Source organism: Cololabis saira, chromosome 8 (genome assembly GCF_033807715.1).
Source record: "Cololabis saira isolate AMF1-May2022 chromosome 8, fColSai1.1, whole genome shotgun sequence".
Taxonomy (NCBI): Eukaryota; Metazoa; Chordata; class Actinopteri; order Beloniformes; family Belonidae; genus Cololabis; species Cololabis saira.
The window spans coordinates 46,135,132-46,151,700 of record NC_084594.1 but is presented as its reverse complement, the minus strand read 5'-3'; the positions used below and the strand labels follow the sequence as shown (position 1 = coordinate 46,151,700).

Sequence of the window (16,569 nt, the reverse complement as noted above, 5' to 3'; positions counted from 1 at the left end):
AGAGTGAGACGTGAGTGAGAAGAGAGTGAGACGTGAGTGAGAAGAGAGTGATACGTGAGTGAGAAGAGAGTGATACGTGAGTGAGAAGAGAGTGATACGTGAGTGAGAAGAGAGTGAGACATGAGTGAGAAGAGAGTGATACGTGAGTGAGAAGAGAGTGATACGTGAGTGAGAAGAGAGTGAGACATGAGTGAGAAGAGAGTGAGACATGAGTGAGAAGAGAGTGAGACATGAGTGAGAAGAGAGTGATACGTGAGTGAGAAGAGAGTGAGACATGAGTGAGAAAAGAGTGATACGTGAGTGAGAAGAGAGTGATACGTGAGTGAGAAGAGAGTGAGACATGAGTGAGAAGAGAGTGATACGTGAGTGAGAAGAGAGTGATACGTGAGTGAGAAGAGAGTGATACGTGAGTGAGAAGAGAGTGATACATGAGTGAGAAGAGAGTGATACGTGAGTGAGAAGAGAGTGATACGTGAGTGAGAAGAGAGTGATACGTGAGTGAGAAGAGAGTGATACGTGAGTGAGAAGAGAGTGATACATGAGTGAGAAGAGAGTGATACATGAGTGAGAAGAGAGTGATACATGAGTGAGACTGGCAGCGCCGTTTCAGGCTCGATAGCAACAATTAATGCAGCGGGACGTCAGCAGTGTGGACATATTTCAGAATAAGAGACGACAGAAGCAAGACAGACTGAAGCTACTGCTGCTAAGGTGTCAAGAGGAGGGAAGGAGAATACGTCGTTTAATACCAGAAACTTGATAAAACATCTCCAGACGCATCATAAAGCTGAGTATACAGAGGTTGCTGATGCTACTGTAAGAACTCAACAGCAACATTAGATCAGGTTCTGCAGAAGAGACAGACAATGGAAGAGAAAAGTTAAAATACCGGAGGCTCTAACCGTTATATATTATATTATTATTATTATCTAGCGCTGGATGAGCAGACACTGTCAGCTGGAGAAGACGAAGGATTTCTCTTCTCAACGCACTCGAGCCACGATATGATGTTTCATTGATATGTTATATGTTTGATATTTTCTTAAATGTGAAGACAGTGCCAGTGTGGAGACTTTTTCTTTACACAGAAAGATTATTATTTGTTTAAAATAGTTATTCTACTCATTTTATTTATTTTTATTGAATGTATCTGTTGCAAATAAAACCTGTCTTCCAATTCATTGCATTTTTAGTCTAGTTATTTTTGTGGTAGAAGTATCGTATCGGTACTCGGTATCGGCAAGTACACAAATTAAAGTACTCGTACTCGGTGTGAAAAAAACGGTATCGGGGCATCCCTAACACAAACTAATCTATAATGCTCACATTAGCTTACACTTTTGATCAAATCCGTCCATCCAACCTCATTTCCTCTTTGAACAAAATGATATACCGAAAACTTGCGCTATCAGAGCTCTGGTCAAGGGACTGACGGATGCCTATGGCAAACCTTGGTCTGGCTAAACCAGGGCTATTTAATGCTCAAACTCATAAACTTTATTTTATTTTCCAAATAATAATTAACTTAGAATTTCATGGCTGCAACATGGCCGTGGCGCTTATGTGCAGTGATTTCACCAGATTCTCTGAACCTTTTCATGATATTATGGACCGTAGATGTTGAAATCCCTAAATTCCTTGCAATTTTGCTTTGAGAAATGTTGTTCTTAAACTGTTCAACTATTTTCTCACGCAGTTGTGGACAAAGTGGCGACCCTCGCCCCATCCCTGCTTGTGAATGACTGAGCATGTTTGGGGAGGCTCCTTTTCTACCCAATCATGGTTCCCACCTGTTCCCAATCAGCCTGATCACATGTGGGATATTCCAAATAAGTGTTTGATGAGCTTTTCTCAGCTTTCTCAGTATTTTTTGCCTCCTTTCCCAACTTCTACTGGACGTGTTGCAGCCATGAAATTCTAAGTTAATTATTATTTGGCAAAAAACAATTAAGTTTATCAGTTTGAACATTAAATATGATGTCTTTGTAGTGTATTCAATTGAATATAGGTTTTCAAATCGTTGTATTTTGTTTTTATTTACATTTTACGCAATTTCTCAACTTCAACCGAATCCGGATTGTACAATAGCTATCTTGTGGTAAAGAAGGTAAAGTGGGTGTGTTGAAACCAGCTGTTGGGTAATTTGAAGCACCCATTGGACCATTTGTGATTAATTGGGGACTTTGTGGGATCAGCACTTAAAATGACTCTGTAGAAATGGGGGTTTTGGGGGTCAATGAAGATTAACGCACTTTTGCCAGCCCCTTGTGGAACTGCACATTAGCCACTTGAGTTGGTGTCACCACATTTACAGATGGGTCGCAGTAGCTCACCTGCTTCTCTACCTTACCCAGCCGTCCCATCATGCTCGGGTCCTCCGTTTCCTCACCAGCTGCTTTAGGACGTTCCTTGTCTGTGATTGGTGCCCCTCTTCCAACTATCTGATCCACCCTGCCAACCAGGAGATACCATGTTAGATCAAACCAAGCCCCAGGTCAGTAGTTTCAGCTCAGAAACCATAACACTGAGACTGGTACCGGGCCTGGAGGTTCTTAATACGGGCCAGCATATCCAGATGTCCAGCTGAGTATTGTTCAATGACATCCATTACGTCATAGGGACGGAGACTCTCCTTAAACTTCCTCTTGGATACCATGAAGCGCATTATACTGGATATGGAAACAGAAAAGCAGCAGTCAGTGCACACGGACTCAGGTAGGCTCAGGTACTGATCCAGTCTAGACTGGCCTTAGTGGACTAAACGTATCTACAGTTTTACATTTGAAGTTCAGGACTGTTCTGGATCTCCTTCTGAGTTCTAGGAGTTCTCCTGATCTTTTGTAGAAACTAAGGGTGCTTTCAGACCTGTGGCCCGTTGTTTTGTTCCGATTCAGGGGCTAAATCCATACAGTTGTTTCGTTTCTCGTATGTGGGGTTTGTGTTCACAAGGCAACCGTCTGTAGCGGTTCAAAGCTGTTAACAAATGCCATGAACCAACTGTTCTCTCATTGGTCAGAAATGAACGCGGAAGGAGTTTCCTCTTCCGTACCCCGGGAAAAACAACACGCCCCTTTCACAGAGAGGGTGCAAAGCGCAGACCGCCGCCGGCTTTCCCGTTCATTTATGTGCGACCGCTCTCGCCCGCAGAGCGGACCGCTCTGCTGGCGAGAGGCCACCTGCCGCCAGCACAAGACGCCCGCAGACGCTGCACCGACTCTTCTCCTTGAACGCGGTCGCACATACACAATGAATGGAGTTGTATCGTTGCTGTGTCGATTATGTTCTCACTCCAAATAAAAAAAATGAACCGCTCCAGGCAGAGCCGTCTGGGAGATTTGCAAGGCCCTGTGCGAAATGGCTGGGGGGGCCGAGCAAAATTTTGGGGTTGGGGTTTCGGGTCGGATCGGGTGTCTATATGCGCAATTTTAACTCTCCAATTATCAAAATACTGGATACCTTCCCCTGCCTCATCATCATCTCTTGCCTCGACGTGGGGCCCCACGGCTGCTCTAGACCCAGTCAGATCTGTGATTTTTGTAACAAATTTATCAAACGAGCCTTTCAGAGAGGCATTAAACTCTTCCATTTTCTTTAGTTTTTTTCTTTTTTCATCCCCTGATGGAAATTTCCTGATTCTGTCTCGTTCTCTCGACATTGTGTGACAGTTTGTTCCAACTCCACCGTCTGGATCAGAGCAGCTTGTGTCTGCGCTTGGTCTGATCAGTTGTATTGAACAACAGACACGCGCATCATTGCACATATATTTATTGATATGCACAGACTAGTACACATTTAGGTCTGTGATGGAACGTGACTGTTGATATTTATAAGGGAAAGAAGGAAAAAAAACGAGAAAAAAAAAAAAAACGGCCCATAGCCCGAGGCCCTGTGCGGTCGCACGGTTCGCACACCCCTTTCGGTGGCCCTGGCTCCAGGTCTGGAATGGAATCGAGCCGAGACCACCTCTCCTAGGAGATCTCGGCTCACTTGTTTTGTCCCGCATCAGCGCGATTGCTGTGTTCACATGTACCAAACCAACCGATCTTTAGGGGGAAACGCTCCCTGTTCCAGAACAACTGCTCCAAACGGGACACGTGTGAAAGCACCCTAAAACTCAACCCATGGTGTGTCTGAACTCTGGCTCAGACACCCAGGAAGAGGAGAACTCCTAAAAGTGAAAGGAGTCAGCTGAGGTGGAGAACAGGATCCTTGAACAGAAGGTCCTGGGAACATCCAGTGTCAAACTCAGACTACATTCGAGCGGTTATCTATGTGCAAAGTGTATTGCTCCCTCTTTTAATCCTTCTTAGAGTTCAAAAGTGGAAAACATTCAAGGCAGCACCCAATCTTCCCAGCGGTGGATAGCCCAACAAATTCGCCCCAAGTCAGATCGTGTTGGATTTTTATAGATTTAGGCAAAGCATACAACAGAAAACAGAGGGAGGAATTGTGAGATGGGCAGAGGAAGTCTGGCATGGTAGAGGACAAGTGTGAGGTCAGTATGACAGCCATAAGGTAAGCAGTAGAAGTAACAGGATCAAGTACGAGCCCTGAGCTGCTTCTTAATGCCATGGTAAAGGTTAGGTTGACAAATGAGGTGAGACAGGAGTCTCTACAGACTATGATGTTTGCAGATAACATTAGAATCAGGGCAGCACGGTGGGTTAGTGGTTAGCACTGGTGCCTCACAGCAACAAGGTTGCTGGTTTGACTCCTAGGCCTGACAGGAGTGTTTCTGTGTGGAGTTTGGTATGTTCCTCTTGTGCTTGCGTGGGGTTTTTCTGGGCTCCAGCTTCCTCCCACAGTCCAAAAACATGTCTGACAATTCTAAACTGCCCATAGGTGCCCACTGGATAGTTCCAGCAGACCCCTGGGACCCTGTCCAGGATTAAGTGGGTGCCGAAAATGGATGGATTGGAATCTGTAGTGAAAGGAGGGAGCAAGTAGGAGAAAGTGTGAAGGGGTGAAGTATATGCTAGGTCAACAACAAGACAGAATACATAGATAAATGAAAGAAGCAGGTACGACAGTGAGGATGCAAAGAGTAGAGCTGAAAATGGTACTGTTCAGAATAATGGGGAGTGTGGAAAAAAGGGGAAGAAAAGGCTGCAGGCAGGATGGAGTGCTGTGAAAGATGGTAGTGAGAGCAGCTCTGAAGGAGACAGGAAGCAGAAATGGAGATGGAAGGATTTTCCTAATCAACTTTAAGCTAGCTTTAGTTAAGTTTAACTTGTTTAAAATAAAAAAAATTCCTGGAGCTAGCTAGTTTTAGCTACATTTAGAATAATGGGGAGTGTGGAAAAAAGGGGAAGAAAAGGCTGCAGGCAGGATGGAGTGCTGTGAAAGAGGAAAAGGTTTACAAGATGGTAGTGAGAGCAGCTCTGAAGGAGACAGGAAGCAGAAATGGAGATGGAAAGATTTTCCTAATCAACTTTAAGCTAGCTTTAGCTATAAGTTTAACTTTTTAAAATAAAAAAAATCCTGGAGCTAGCTAGTTTTAGCTACATTTAACTTGCTTAACGTTACAGGTTTACAGTGGCCAGATACCTGTAGTTAGCTCGCAATGTCCCAATCAAGAAACAACGTTTAACAATTATAAACTATGTAGCATATAGGTGAAAATCTAAGTCCAATATTTTGCCAGACTCTGTACAGTGAGAAGATATTTAAGAAGGAAAAAAAATGGTGTTAGGTTTAACCCTTGTGCTGTCTTCGGGTCAAGGAAGGAGGAAGAAGGGAGGAAAGAAGGAAGGAAGGAAGGAAGAATGGAAAGAAGGAAAGAAAGAAGGAAGGAAGGGAGAAAAGAAGGAAGGGAGGATGGGAGAGAAGGAAGGAAGGAAGGAAGGAAGGAAGGAAGGAAGGAAGGAAGGAAGGAAGGAAGGAAGGAAGGAAGGAAGGAAGGAAGGAAGGAAGGAAGGAAGGAAGGAAGGAAGGAAGGAAGGAAGGAAGGAAGGAAGGAAGGAAGGAAGGAAGGAAGGAAGGAAGGAAGGAAGGAAGGAAGGAAGGAAGGAAGGAAGGAAGGAGGAAAAAATAAAGAAGGAAGGAGAGAGCAGGAGGAAAGAAGGATAGGAGAATTAGGTCATTTTGACCCCAAGACAGGTTTAAAAGAGGGGGCACTAATATTTGCACATGACCCGAATCAGGTTCCAGTACTTACTAACCTGAACCTCCAGATAATAACAGACAAGACTAATATAAAATGCTCTGCAGGACGAACAACAACAACAACATCAACAATAATAATAATAACAATAATAATCAGTAGAGGAGCTTTGAGAACATGACAGAACAGTGAAAAGACAGAACCAATGAGGCTAACTGACATCAGACTGACTGCTCTTACCCAAAAGCTGATGGTGACCTTGACCCTGGGGTGTGCACAAATAAAACATAAGTAAATAAAGAATGTGAATAAAAACCATGACTGAGTGCAGAATAAACAGCAAATAAAGGGTGAGCAAAGCGATGAATGGTGGTTGGTGCAGCAGGCGGGTGTCACCGACAGCTCGTACCAGATGGCTCTGATGGTGACCTTCAGGGCCGGGGTCAGGTCCTGGGGGACGAACTCGCAGTGGCAGCTCTTGTTGTCGTCAACCAGGTCTTCCCCCGGCAGACTGGCATCTGGAATAAATAATAACAGCAGCAACAGTTGTCTGACGGCCGACTCGTTCCGGCCTGTAGGTCAGACTGGAAACACCAGCACCTTTCTGAACATAGACCAGGGGTCGGCAACCCAAAATGTTGGACCAAAAACACAAAAAACAAATATGTCTGGAGCTGCAAAAAAATGAAAAGTCTTGTATAAGCCTTAGAATGAAGACAAATGGCGAAAGGCGAAATGTTGAGAAAAAAGTCGAAATGTTGAGAAAAAAGTCGAAATGTCGAGATTAATGTTGAAGTACAATCTCGAGAAAAAAGTCGAAAAGATAAGATAAGATAAGATAATCCTTTATTTTCTCCCTCAATGGGGAAACTTATTTTGTTGGCAGCAGTACACTTAGCACACACATGCAGGGGAGGGGTAAAAAGAGACTAAAAAGTAAAAAATAAAATATATATATAAAATGTTGAGAAAAAAGTCAAAATGTTGAGGAAAAAAGTCAAAATGTTGAGATTAATGTTGAAGTACAATCTCGAGAAAAAAGTCGAAATGTCGAGAAAAAAGTTGAAATTTCGAGAAAAAAGTCGAAATGTCGAGATTAATGTTGAAATGTTGAGATTAAAAAGGAAAGGAAAAAGGAAGAAAAAAAGAAGAAAAAAAAGGAGAAAAAAAACAGGGGTGATAGTAAAAAAAAATCCTGAGCCTGAACTTTTTTTCCCTGGGAGGTAAGCGAGCCCCTAAGCCAAGATATATGCCCCGATCAACACAATTGTCATTTTTTGTCCTCTTAAAGTGTAAGTCTGGTGTAAATTGACCCATGGTCCTGTTGTTCAAGCTCATCACATGCAGCCCATAGAAAACAGAATGAAACACATTTATTTTGGTGATTTCGGTTAACAGCCTGGAGCCTGGTGACGCGAGGCTAGAATCAATCTGATTGGCCAAAACCCAAGACCACCCCCTACACTATTACTGATTGGCTTAAGTATGGCTACTGGTGTGGTTTTGAGTGAAAGCGTCTCTCGGATCTACGCGAACGTAGTGCGGGGCGGTATGACCAAAAATTTATATCACGTCATTTTCAAAATTATATCGGTTTCACGGTATATCATGTTTTTTTTGTTTTTTTTCATGCACAACTGGGTGTTAACCACATTTTCTAATGATTTGGAAAGGAATTGCTGCAGTAAATTGTCTTAGAATGGCCTATTTTACTGTCATGAGGAGGAAATATTGTAGAAAAACATTAATGTCCACACTAGTATAAATACAGGTTTGCATGGCCTCACAAAATGATGCCGTTTACAATGAGGTGGCAGCACTTTCAAGTAGATTTTCACTTGAAATAAGTAGAAAAATCTGCCAGTGGAACAAGATTTTTTTGCTTGTAATAAGAAGATAAATCTTGTCCCACTGGCAGATTTTTCTACTTATTTCAAGTGAAAATTTACTTGAAACAGGTGAAAATTGTCAAACAAGTTATTTCTCTGGTGTTATTTTTCTGGTGATGACTCTAAATGTAGAAATAGCAGTAAAACCACATTCATTGATGAAATGACATAAGGGATGGAAAGGGGGGATGACAGTTTTACTGGGGGGATGATTTGGACCGTTTTTATTTCAGGGGGGGGGGGGGGGGGGGTGCCATCACATCACCCCTCATCCCCCCTCAACTCGAGTACTGCTCACACGGAGCTCAGAACTTCTTCATAAATAACTCAAAAATCCCAGAGAGAAAAAAAACACCAGCAAGCTAAAAAACAAACCAATAAAGCTCTGAGTTAACAAAACGTACCAGGAATGAACAACTGGCAGCCCCGCTGTTTAACCTCTCATCCTCATCAGCTGATGAGCTTCAGGTGTGGTTTAATGCTGATTTATGGTTCCGTGTTACACCAACGCAGGCCATACGCCGTGGGTTACGCGACCTACGGCGTACCCTACGGCGAAAGCTCTGCGTCGATTTAACGCGGAACTATAAATCAGGCTTCACAGCGCCCGGCTCGTACTCCTCGCCGCGCGCAGCGGCCGAGCCCTAACGCCGAGGCCATGGTAGATTTAGGTTACACGCGGACACGCAGCACTGTTGACTTTTCCCTGCCGGCTCTGCTCACTGCTCACTCGCTAAACAGTCCCCACACAAACAGTGTCCAGCGGCGCCGCACGGCGTTCCCAACGTTGTGTGCGCTACTCACCGGTATTACGGGATATGAAAAATTCATATCATAAGAAAAATAAACGGCAAACCTGATTTTATTTTTTTTTTTTCTCGCAAACACCTCGGTATGCCGGAAATCCGGCATGACGCCGGAGCGCTATCACCCCTGAAAAAAGAAAAAAAAGAAGAAAAAAAGAAAAATAAGAGAAAAAAAAGGAAAAAAGAGAAAAAAAAGGTCAAACATTTTTGAAAAAGCTCCAAGGAGCCACTAGGGCGGCGCTAAAGAGCCGTGGGTTGCCGACCCCTGACATAGACTGAGAAGAACTGAACAAAACGTTTGGTGACATCACCCATACATCTATTAAGTTTTGACAGTTTTGTAGGCTTCTCATTTTTAAAACTTATTTTCAAATGTGTGAATTACTTTGCCCCAGAAATCCTCTGCCAATTGGTAAACAAACAAAACAGTGGAATTAGAACTAGGGCTGCAACAAGCAATACTTGTAGGATAGCAACATTTGGACAGTCATCCTTCTCGGTAATAGGTACCAAATGATGGAATAAACTGAACCTGAAATCACAATACTGACAGAGCTCAAGGTTTTTAGCACACAAGTAAAACAATGGCTGAAACTGAAACAAACTTGTGAACGTTGACTTTAACAAACTGTACCACTGTATTATTTTAGTTTTCTGTCCTTATCTGGTTTGTGTTTTTGCTTCTTGTCTTTGTTTTGTCTTTATTCTGTTTATTCTGTTTTGCATGTTTTGTATTTTAATGGTTTTGTACTGTTTTAACTCTTGCTTTCGAATGTTAAGTGAAGGCCTAACCAGGGACAGGGGTTGCAAATTAGCTCTGGCTAGTCCTTACATGAGTTACATGATTTAAGGAAATGTCAGTTAGTATCACAGGTTAGCATGAGCTAAGTTATGCTAAAATGGAGGGAACACTGTCTAGCTCAGACCCCTCCAGGTCAAAAACAACCGTCTTTTGGTGCTTTTCCACTAGTACCTACTCTCCTCCACTTGGTTTGGTTCTTTTCCACTAGGGGTCTAACGTGCAGAGTAGATACTTTTCTGTATCTATTCTGCCGAGGTTCTAAGCTGCTGAGTTGGCTGTATCTGACATCATCACACTACAGGCCACCGATTGGTCGGGGGGTTGGAGTCAGACGTCTGAGTCAGGAGAAGGAAATCAGAGAAAGAGACTCTGACGGATTCTTGTTCATTTTATTCAACCAGCAACGGCAGCAGAAGTCTGTTTCATGATCCAACTCTGAGGTGCAGATGTTCATAAACCTGGTGCTGAGGAGAGAATTAAAAAGGGATCTAGACGATAAGGAACGACCAGATCTACCAGGAGCTCTGTCTCTTCATAGCTGCTCACGCTACCAACGGACTTTTCAGACAAACTAAAAAAAAATTAAAAAGGGTCGCCACTTGAAGCTTTTAACTTGATATCAAACACAAGCCACAGACCCAGCAGCACATCTATCATCTCCTCCAGGTTCTACATCTTTAGTGTTGTCTTCTTCATTTAGATACACAATCAAATACGTCACAGCAGCTTCTCCAACCTCCTACTGCTGATCTGGGTGTTGAATTGTAGTAGAAAAGAAACCAGGCCGAGCTGAGTCGAGCCGAGTACGTGCTGGTGGAAAAGTGCCATTGGTTAGCCTAGAAGGGTCCAGTTGTGCAAAGTGTCTTGCCTGGAACAACCACCTTCCAGCTGCTGATTGGTTCCACCAGCTAGCAGCCTGGACTTCCATTGCGACCAGTGTAGCAGCAGCAGCACAGTTGATCCCGGTCAGAGACGCTAGCTGGCTGGATCTAGGCCTAGGAACTGGAGTAACAGTCGAGCCGAGCTGAGATGAGTAGAGCCAAGTGGAAAAGCGCCATTTGTGTAATTACCAGCGCAACAAGCCACATTATCTTTAACATAAGAATGACAATGCTCTTAGTTCTTTATTCACACCTCAGAAGTCAATACCATCGCAAGTGGAAAGCAGCTAAAGTGACAACAGCTAGACATTTGATGGATGTGAAATCTGTAAATATGTTGGGGGTTTTCCACTTTGACATGAGGCTCAATGGACATTTACTCCTTACTGGAGCTGTGCTCCGTTGGTCATTGGTCATTCCAGGATCTGCACATTGTTCTAAGGTTCTTGTTTTGTGTTGTTTTCCCCTGGTTCCTGAAGGACTTTATCGTGAGACAGGAAGTCCACATGTGTGAGTGTGTGCGTGTGCATGTGTGCATGTGTGCATGTGTGGGCTGACCTGGAGAGCTCTTCTGTCTGAACTGTTCGTCCTGCATCTCTATCAGCACTACAGGAGGAAGAGGAGAAACACCTTCAGAAGAACAAGATCCCTTCAGATCCATTTCAAACCAGTTCTCGTCCTGTTCTGCCCCCAAGACCATAAAGACCACTCAGCCTGACCCGTTTCCTCTTAACATCTCCTGGTCCTCGTTTTGACCCTTGCTCTTTTCTGCTCTTTATTTTCTTTTTGTTTTTAGTAACTGGACACTGATTGTTGCCCACCCTTGTTCTGGTTCTGTCAGAATCATTTGACATCAGTATTTAATGTTTCCTACAACAGATAGGATTCTGACTGATCCTGATGAGGCGCAGCTAACTTTAGCTCCCTTTAGGCTGTTTAACATTTCAATTTGAGCAAGCAAAGCTTTGCTGACTGTAACTTGCTTAACATAGAACTTTACTGCAGTCAGGTAACTTTAACTTTAACAATACAGGTTGACCAGAGCCGTCTAACGTTCATTTCCCCAACTTCCCCAACTCATTTGAACAAGTTCTCTGGGGCCAGAATTATGTTATCATTATTTATATTGCTACACTTTGTAAAGAACTTTGTGATTTGTAATCGGTGTTATATAAAGTTTGCTGGATAGTGATAACAAGGCAGACTGCAGTCTGAGCCCAAGTGTGAGTGGTTCTGTCAGCCTTATGGTGGTGTTGGGGTGTGGATTGGGGATAGGGACAATGAACCGAGAGACAGCAGTAAATCTAAATCAGAAAGCCCCCCCCCCCCCCAAAAAAAAGAATCAAGGTATAGAACAGTGATCATCAACTGGCGGCCCGCGGGCCCAATCCGGCCCGCCGGACCGTCCAATCCGGCCCGAGACTGGATTATTCTCTGACGGGCCTCTACTCTGACAGCTCAGGATATGAATCCTTGACATTTGTATGTGTAGTGTAGTGTAGTGTTGTGGTGACGGCGCAGATTATATTCTTTTGCAACAGCAGCAGTTTCGTTGCAAATGAGGTGAACAGGTGACGCATTTGGGAAGGTTGACATGATAAATGTGTACTTTTCAGTCCAGTCATTGTTAAAGGATCTGTTTTCCACATCAACTTTTCATTTCATGTCCTTTGAGAGCCCTTTTACCTGAGTTAAAGGCCTTTTCCTATCACTTCTGTGGTGCTTGTTTTTCAAGTGCTCTAGAAATAAAGTTGACTTAATTGAGTTGAGGCAAAATATCTCCATCACTCCCGGTGGACGACTGTGGTTTAGGTGCAGAGGTGGTAGAGTAGCCAAAAATTGTACTCAAGTAAAAGTACTGTTACTTCAGAATAATATGACTCAAGTAGAAGTAAAAAGTAGTCATCCAAATAATTACTTGAGTAAAAGTAAAAAAGTACTTGGTGAAAAAACTACTCAAGTACTGAGTAACTGTTGAGTAACGTCTGATTTATTTTTTTAACACAACCATTCAAACAGACAAAAGTACAAAATAATCATCTTCAGGCAAAATAAATCAATAAAATAAATTCAAATTAATTAAAAAAAAAAAAATAGCTTAAATTAAAATGATCTCAAAGTAAATTCAAGGGCTTTAATAAATAATAAAATAAATTAATCACAAGTAGCACAACATTTCCAGCCTTTGTACTTTTCTTTTTTAACCAGCAGAACTAGAACAAACATGAACTCATAGAAACTCTGTGTGTTTGAGTCTGTGTAAATGTGACAAAACATGCAAAAACAAACATTTTTACCAAAGAATCACCCAGTGATGTCATGAGATTGACGCGTACGCGGATAAAAGGGATAAAAGAAAAGTAACAGCTCAACGTAGCCTAATGTAGCGGAGTAAGAGGAACAGTTTCTTCTTCACAAATCTACTCAAGTAAAAGTAAAAAGTATAGTGATTCAAAACTACTCCTAAAAGTACAACATTTCCCAAAACTTACTCAAGTAAATGTAATGGAGTAAATGTAACTCGTTACTACCACCTCTGTTTAGATGATAGGAGACATCAAATAATAATGTTATGCCAAAATGTGATTTTTATTTAATTTGTATTTGAGGGTCCGACCCCTGGTATAGAATGACCTCGCCAAAGTCCTGAAGTCAACCTTATTGAAATATATATTATGGGCTACATCAAATATTAAAATGTGGGACCTTAAAAAAGAAACCTGAAGTGATTCCATAAAGAAGAATGGACCAAAATTCCTCCTCATCTCAGGTTGTACTTTTTAAGACTAAGACTTACAATGATTAGTTTCATTACGTTTAAAAAAAAACGAAAGAAAATAATTGAAAAACAGGACTAACTTTTGCATGACTGTGGGTGTTTTTATGAGCTATACACGTGGATGAACAGATGCATAATAATAATAAGAACTCTTTGAAAGTAGAATGAGTTTAAATGAGAACAGTCCATGGTCTTGCTAATAAAGATGTTGTTCATTGTTCATGTGAGCTGTGGAGAAGGGTTGGATGTGATTGGATAAATGAAGTCAGACGTGTCTCACCCTCCGAGTTCTGCCGCGAGGCCGCTCCCCGGATCCTGAAGGCCTGCCGGGCGCGGCTGCGTTCCCCGAAGCTCCAGCTCTTCGGGACCTTGCTGGGACTCTCCTCCAGAGCCGGCTCCGTGCTGGGAGACCTGCGCAGGGCCTGGATCCCCCCCGCAGGCCCGGGGGCTCCAGAGGCTCCGGGACCAACACCACTGCCAACCGCTGGGGCCGCTGAAAAGAAGAAGGAAGGAAGGGAAGATGGAACCTCACTGCAAAAACTCAAAATCTTACCAGGAATATTTGTCTTATTTCTAGTTAAAATGTGTCATTTTTAGTCAAAAAATCTCATTACACTTAAAACAAGACTCATTACCAGAAAAATAACTTGTTATTTGACAATTTTCACCTGTTTCAAGTAAATTTTCACTTGAAATAAGTAGAAAAATCTGCCAGTGGGACAAGATTTATCTTCTTATTACAAGCAAAAAAAATCTTGTCCCACTGGCAGATTTTTCTACTTATTTTAAGTGAAAATCTACTTGAAACAGGTGAAAATTGTTGTTTTTTCCAGTGATGAGTGTTGTGTTAAGTGTAATGAGATTTTTTTTACTAAAAATTAGACATTTTAACTAGAAATAAGACAAATATTCTTGTTAAGATTTTGAGTTTTTGCAGTGATCCAGGTGAGACTTTGTGATTTGTTGTTTTCAGCTGCACATTAGCCCCACTCTGATCCACTAATTCACAAATGTTGTGAAAATGTATGTAAATTATCTATGTTTTATAATGTTTGTAACTATCATTATTACTACAGCATTACAAGTGGAAAAATACGGTGACCAGATGAGTGTTGGAAGCAACTTTTGACCTATGGAATTAAACTAGGAGAGGGTTGGAAGAGGCACTTTTGCCCTATTGAATGTAACTACAAGACTGTGATTGATTGTCACAGTAGTCGTCATGATTGAATCAGATAAACCTTGGAGACAACTGAAGGCTTTCAATATGATTGATTTGTAACTATGGAGTACATATATGGCTTACGTCTGTTTTAACTTCAGTATCCAGGAGGAAGCTGACGCTTGATGTCAAGCTGCCTGACTACTCCTTGTACTAGTAATAAGATTGTTGGATCTAACCTCTCTCTGTCTTGTGTCTCATTCTTGCTGCTGTATAGTTGGAGTGCAGAAACACATTTCTCCAACAACAAATCATTATTCAGCATTAATCAGGCAGGATACGACCGAGGGGCTTCATCCAGCTTGCTAGTCCTTGACTGACCACTAAGGGCTGGTCAATCTCTACTGACTCACCATGTCCACATTTACAGGACATACAAATGTACCTACAGCCTGGTTTTAAAAAAAACAACAACAAAAAACTATTTAGGCCCAGTCCCAATCCCCCACTAGTCCTACTTTTCAGCCCAATCCCTACATTTTGCGAGTTCCCGTGAGGGTAGTGGTGTCCCAATTTCTCTTTGCATGTAGGGTTAGTGGACATAACGAGGGTTAAGGCTGAATTAAGCTTCTGCGTCAAACCAACGCAGAGCACACGCCGCAGCCGTGACGCCGTATTGAACCCTTCGAGCTTCTCCGTCTCTCCATTTGGTCGCGGTGCAGTACCCCCCGTGACCGCTAGTTAGCGATCTTTTTTTGAATGGTTTATCCGACTTTTTCCAGTCACAGTAAATCAAAGAGATAAGGACAACTATTGTGCAAAAAACCAAAACAAAAAAAATCACATATAAACGAAGAAAAGAGCCCTGAAAGTTCACGACTGCTTCAAACCAGAAACCGGAAATGCTTCGCTTCCAAGCGAACCAATCACAGCCCTCTCCGTCTGCGTTTGGTCTGCGTCGCTCGACGCGTAGTTACAATTTTCGGGAGGTGCACGTCAGTGACGGCGCAGGTGACGGCGTGTGCTCTGCGTGGACGAAAACCACACGCCGTAGGTACGGCGCAGTTTTGACGCAGAACCATATCTCGGCCTTAAGTGTGTATCAATCTAGCATTCACAGCGAGGGATTTCAGATGCTGACTCGCCGACCGAGGGCTAGAAAAATTTCCCAGAATGCTTTACGTCATCATTTGCAGACTGAATCAAACCAAAAAACCTGGCGGACATTTCTCATTTTTAAAATGCATTTTGATTACATTTCTGGCGAGAAATATATATTTTACTTTCATAATATTCACTCAGTGAATGTACATAATCACTCGCTTGCTCGTTGTTGTGAAGTCTTTTCAGATCTCGCCATAATAAAGGCCGTACGGTGCGCGTCGCCGCGTAACCTACGCCGTAGGCTCTGCGTTGGTGTAATACGGAACCATAAATCAGCTCCCGAGCCGGTGGCTCTTCTCATCCCCCGAAAACATCGGAGCAAATTTCTTAACAGGCGTTATTTGGATAAACTGAGCCCAGGTTGGGGATCTTAACGGTTACTTTTACACCTGAAAAAATATTAAAACTTAATAAAGTGGCATATTAACAGCGTTACAGCTGAAATTAAAACAGCTTTTATCTCTGGGCTTCCTGATATGGTGTGACGTTTGTGCAAACGTAACTACGCAGTCGCTTACGTACCCGAACGTAAACCACGCAGTGACGTAGCAAGTGGTGTCCCAATCCCTAGGGAACATTACAAGGACCCTAAAGTTTGTGGCTTAATTTTTAGGGCTAGTGGTAGAAAGTAGGGGGTGTATTGGGATTGGCCCTTAGTCTCCACAACTAGATTTCTCATCAATGGTAACTGTATTGAGGGTGAATTTTTATTTTCCTTATCAGGTGAAATAAAGCCAAAAGGGATTTATTATTTATGTCTGGCCTTCTGACTGATGGCTTGCTTTGGTTATTGTCTAGCTGTCATCACTTTAACTACTTAGTGCTTAGCACTGTCTTGACAGAGCATAATTATTCCAAATTTTAACGTAATATAGCTTGTTGCGCTGTTAATTGTAAAGAGACTACTGTGAATGGTTCTGCGTTGGCCTGGGAGAATTTGGAGGCGAAGCCTAGCAAAGCAACCTAAAGCAGTTCCCAGTTAA

The 16,569-nt window shown here is 42.5% G+C and overlaps 1 protein-coding gene across 1 annotated transcript in view; it reads right to left on the bottom strand.

Moving 5' to 3' along the window:
* LOC133449046 (potassium voltage-gated channel subfamily KQT member 2) overlaps window positions 1-16,569 on the bottom strand; it is a 57,093-nt gene that overhangs the window by 4,465 nt on the left and 36,059 nt on the right. Inside the window, exons 13-17 of the mRNA XM_061728134.1 lie at window positions 13,541-13,753; window positions 11,040-11,087; window positions 6,513-6,621; window positions 2,538-2,669; window positions 2,334-2,451 (exon numbers count right to left, since the gene is read on the bottom strand). Of these exons, the coding sequence (XP_061584118.1) occupies window positions 2,334-2,451; window positions 2,538-2,669; window positions 6,513-6,621; window positions 11,040-11,087; window positions 13,541-13,753 (620 nt within the window). The remainder of the gene's footprint in view (window positions 1-2,333; window positions 2,452-2,537; window positions 2,670-6,512; window positions 6,622-11,039; window positions 11,088-13,540; window positions 13,754-16,569) is intronic.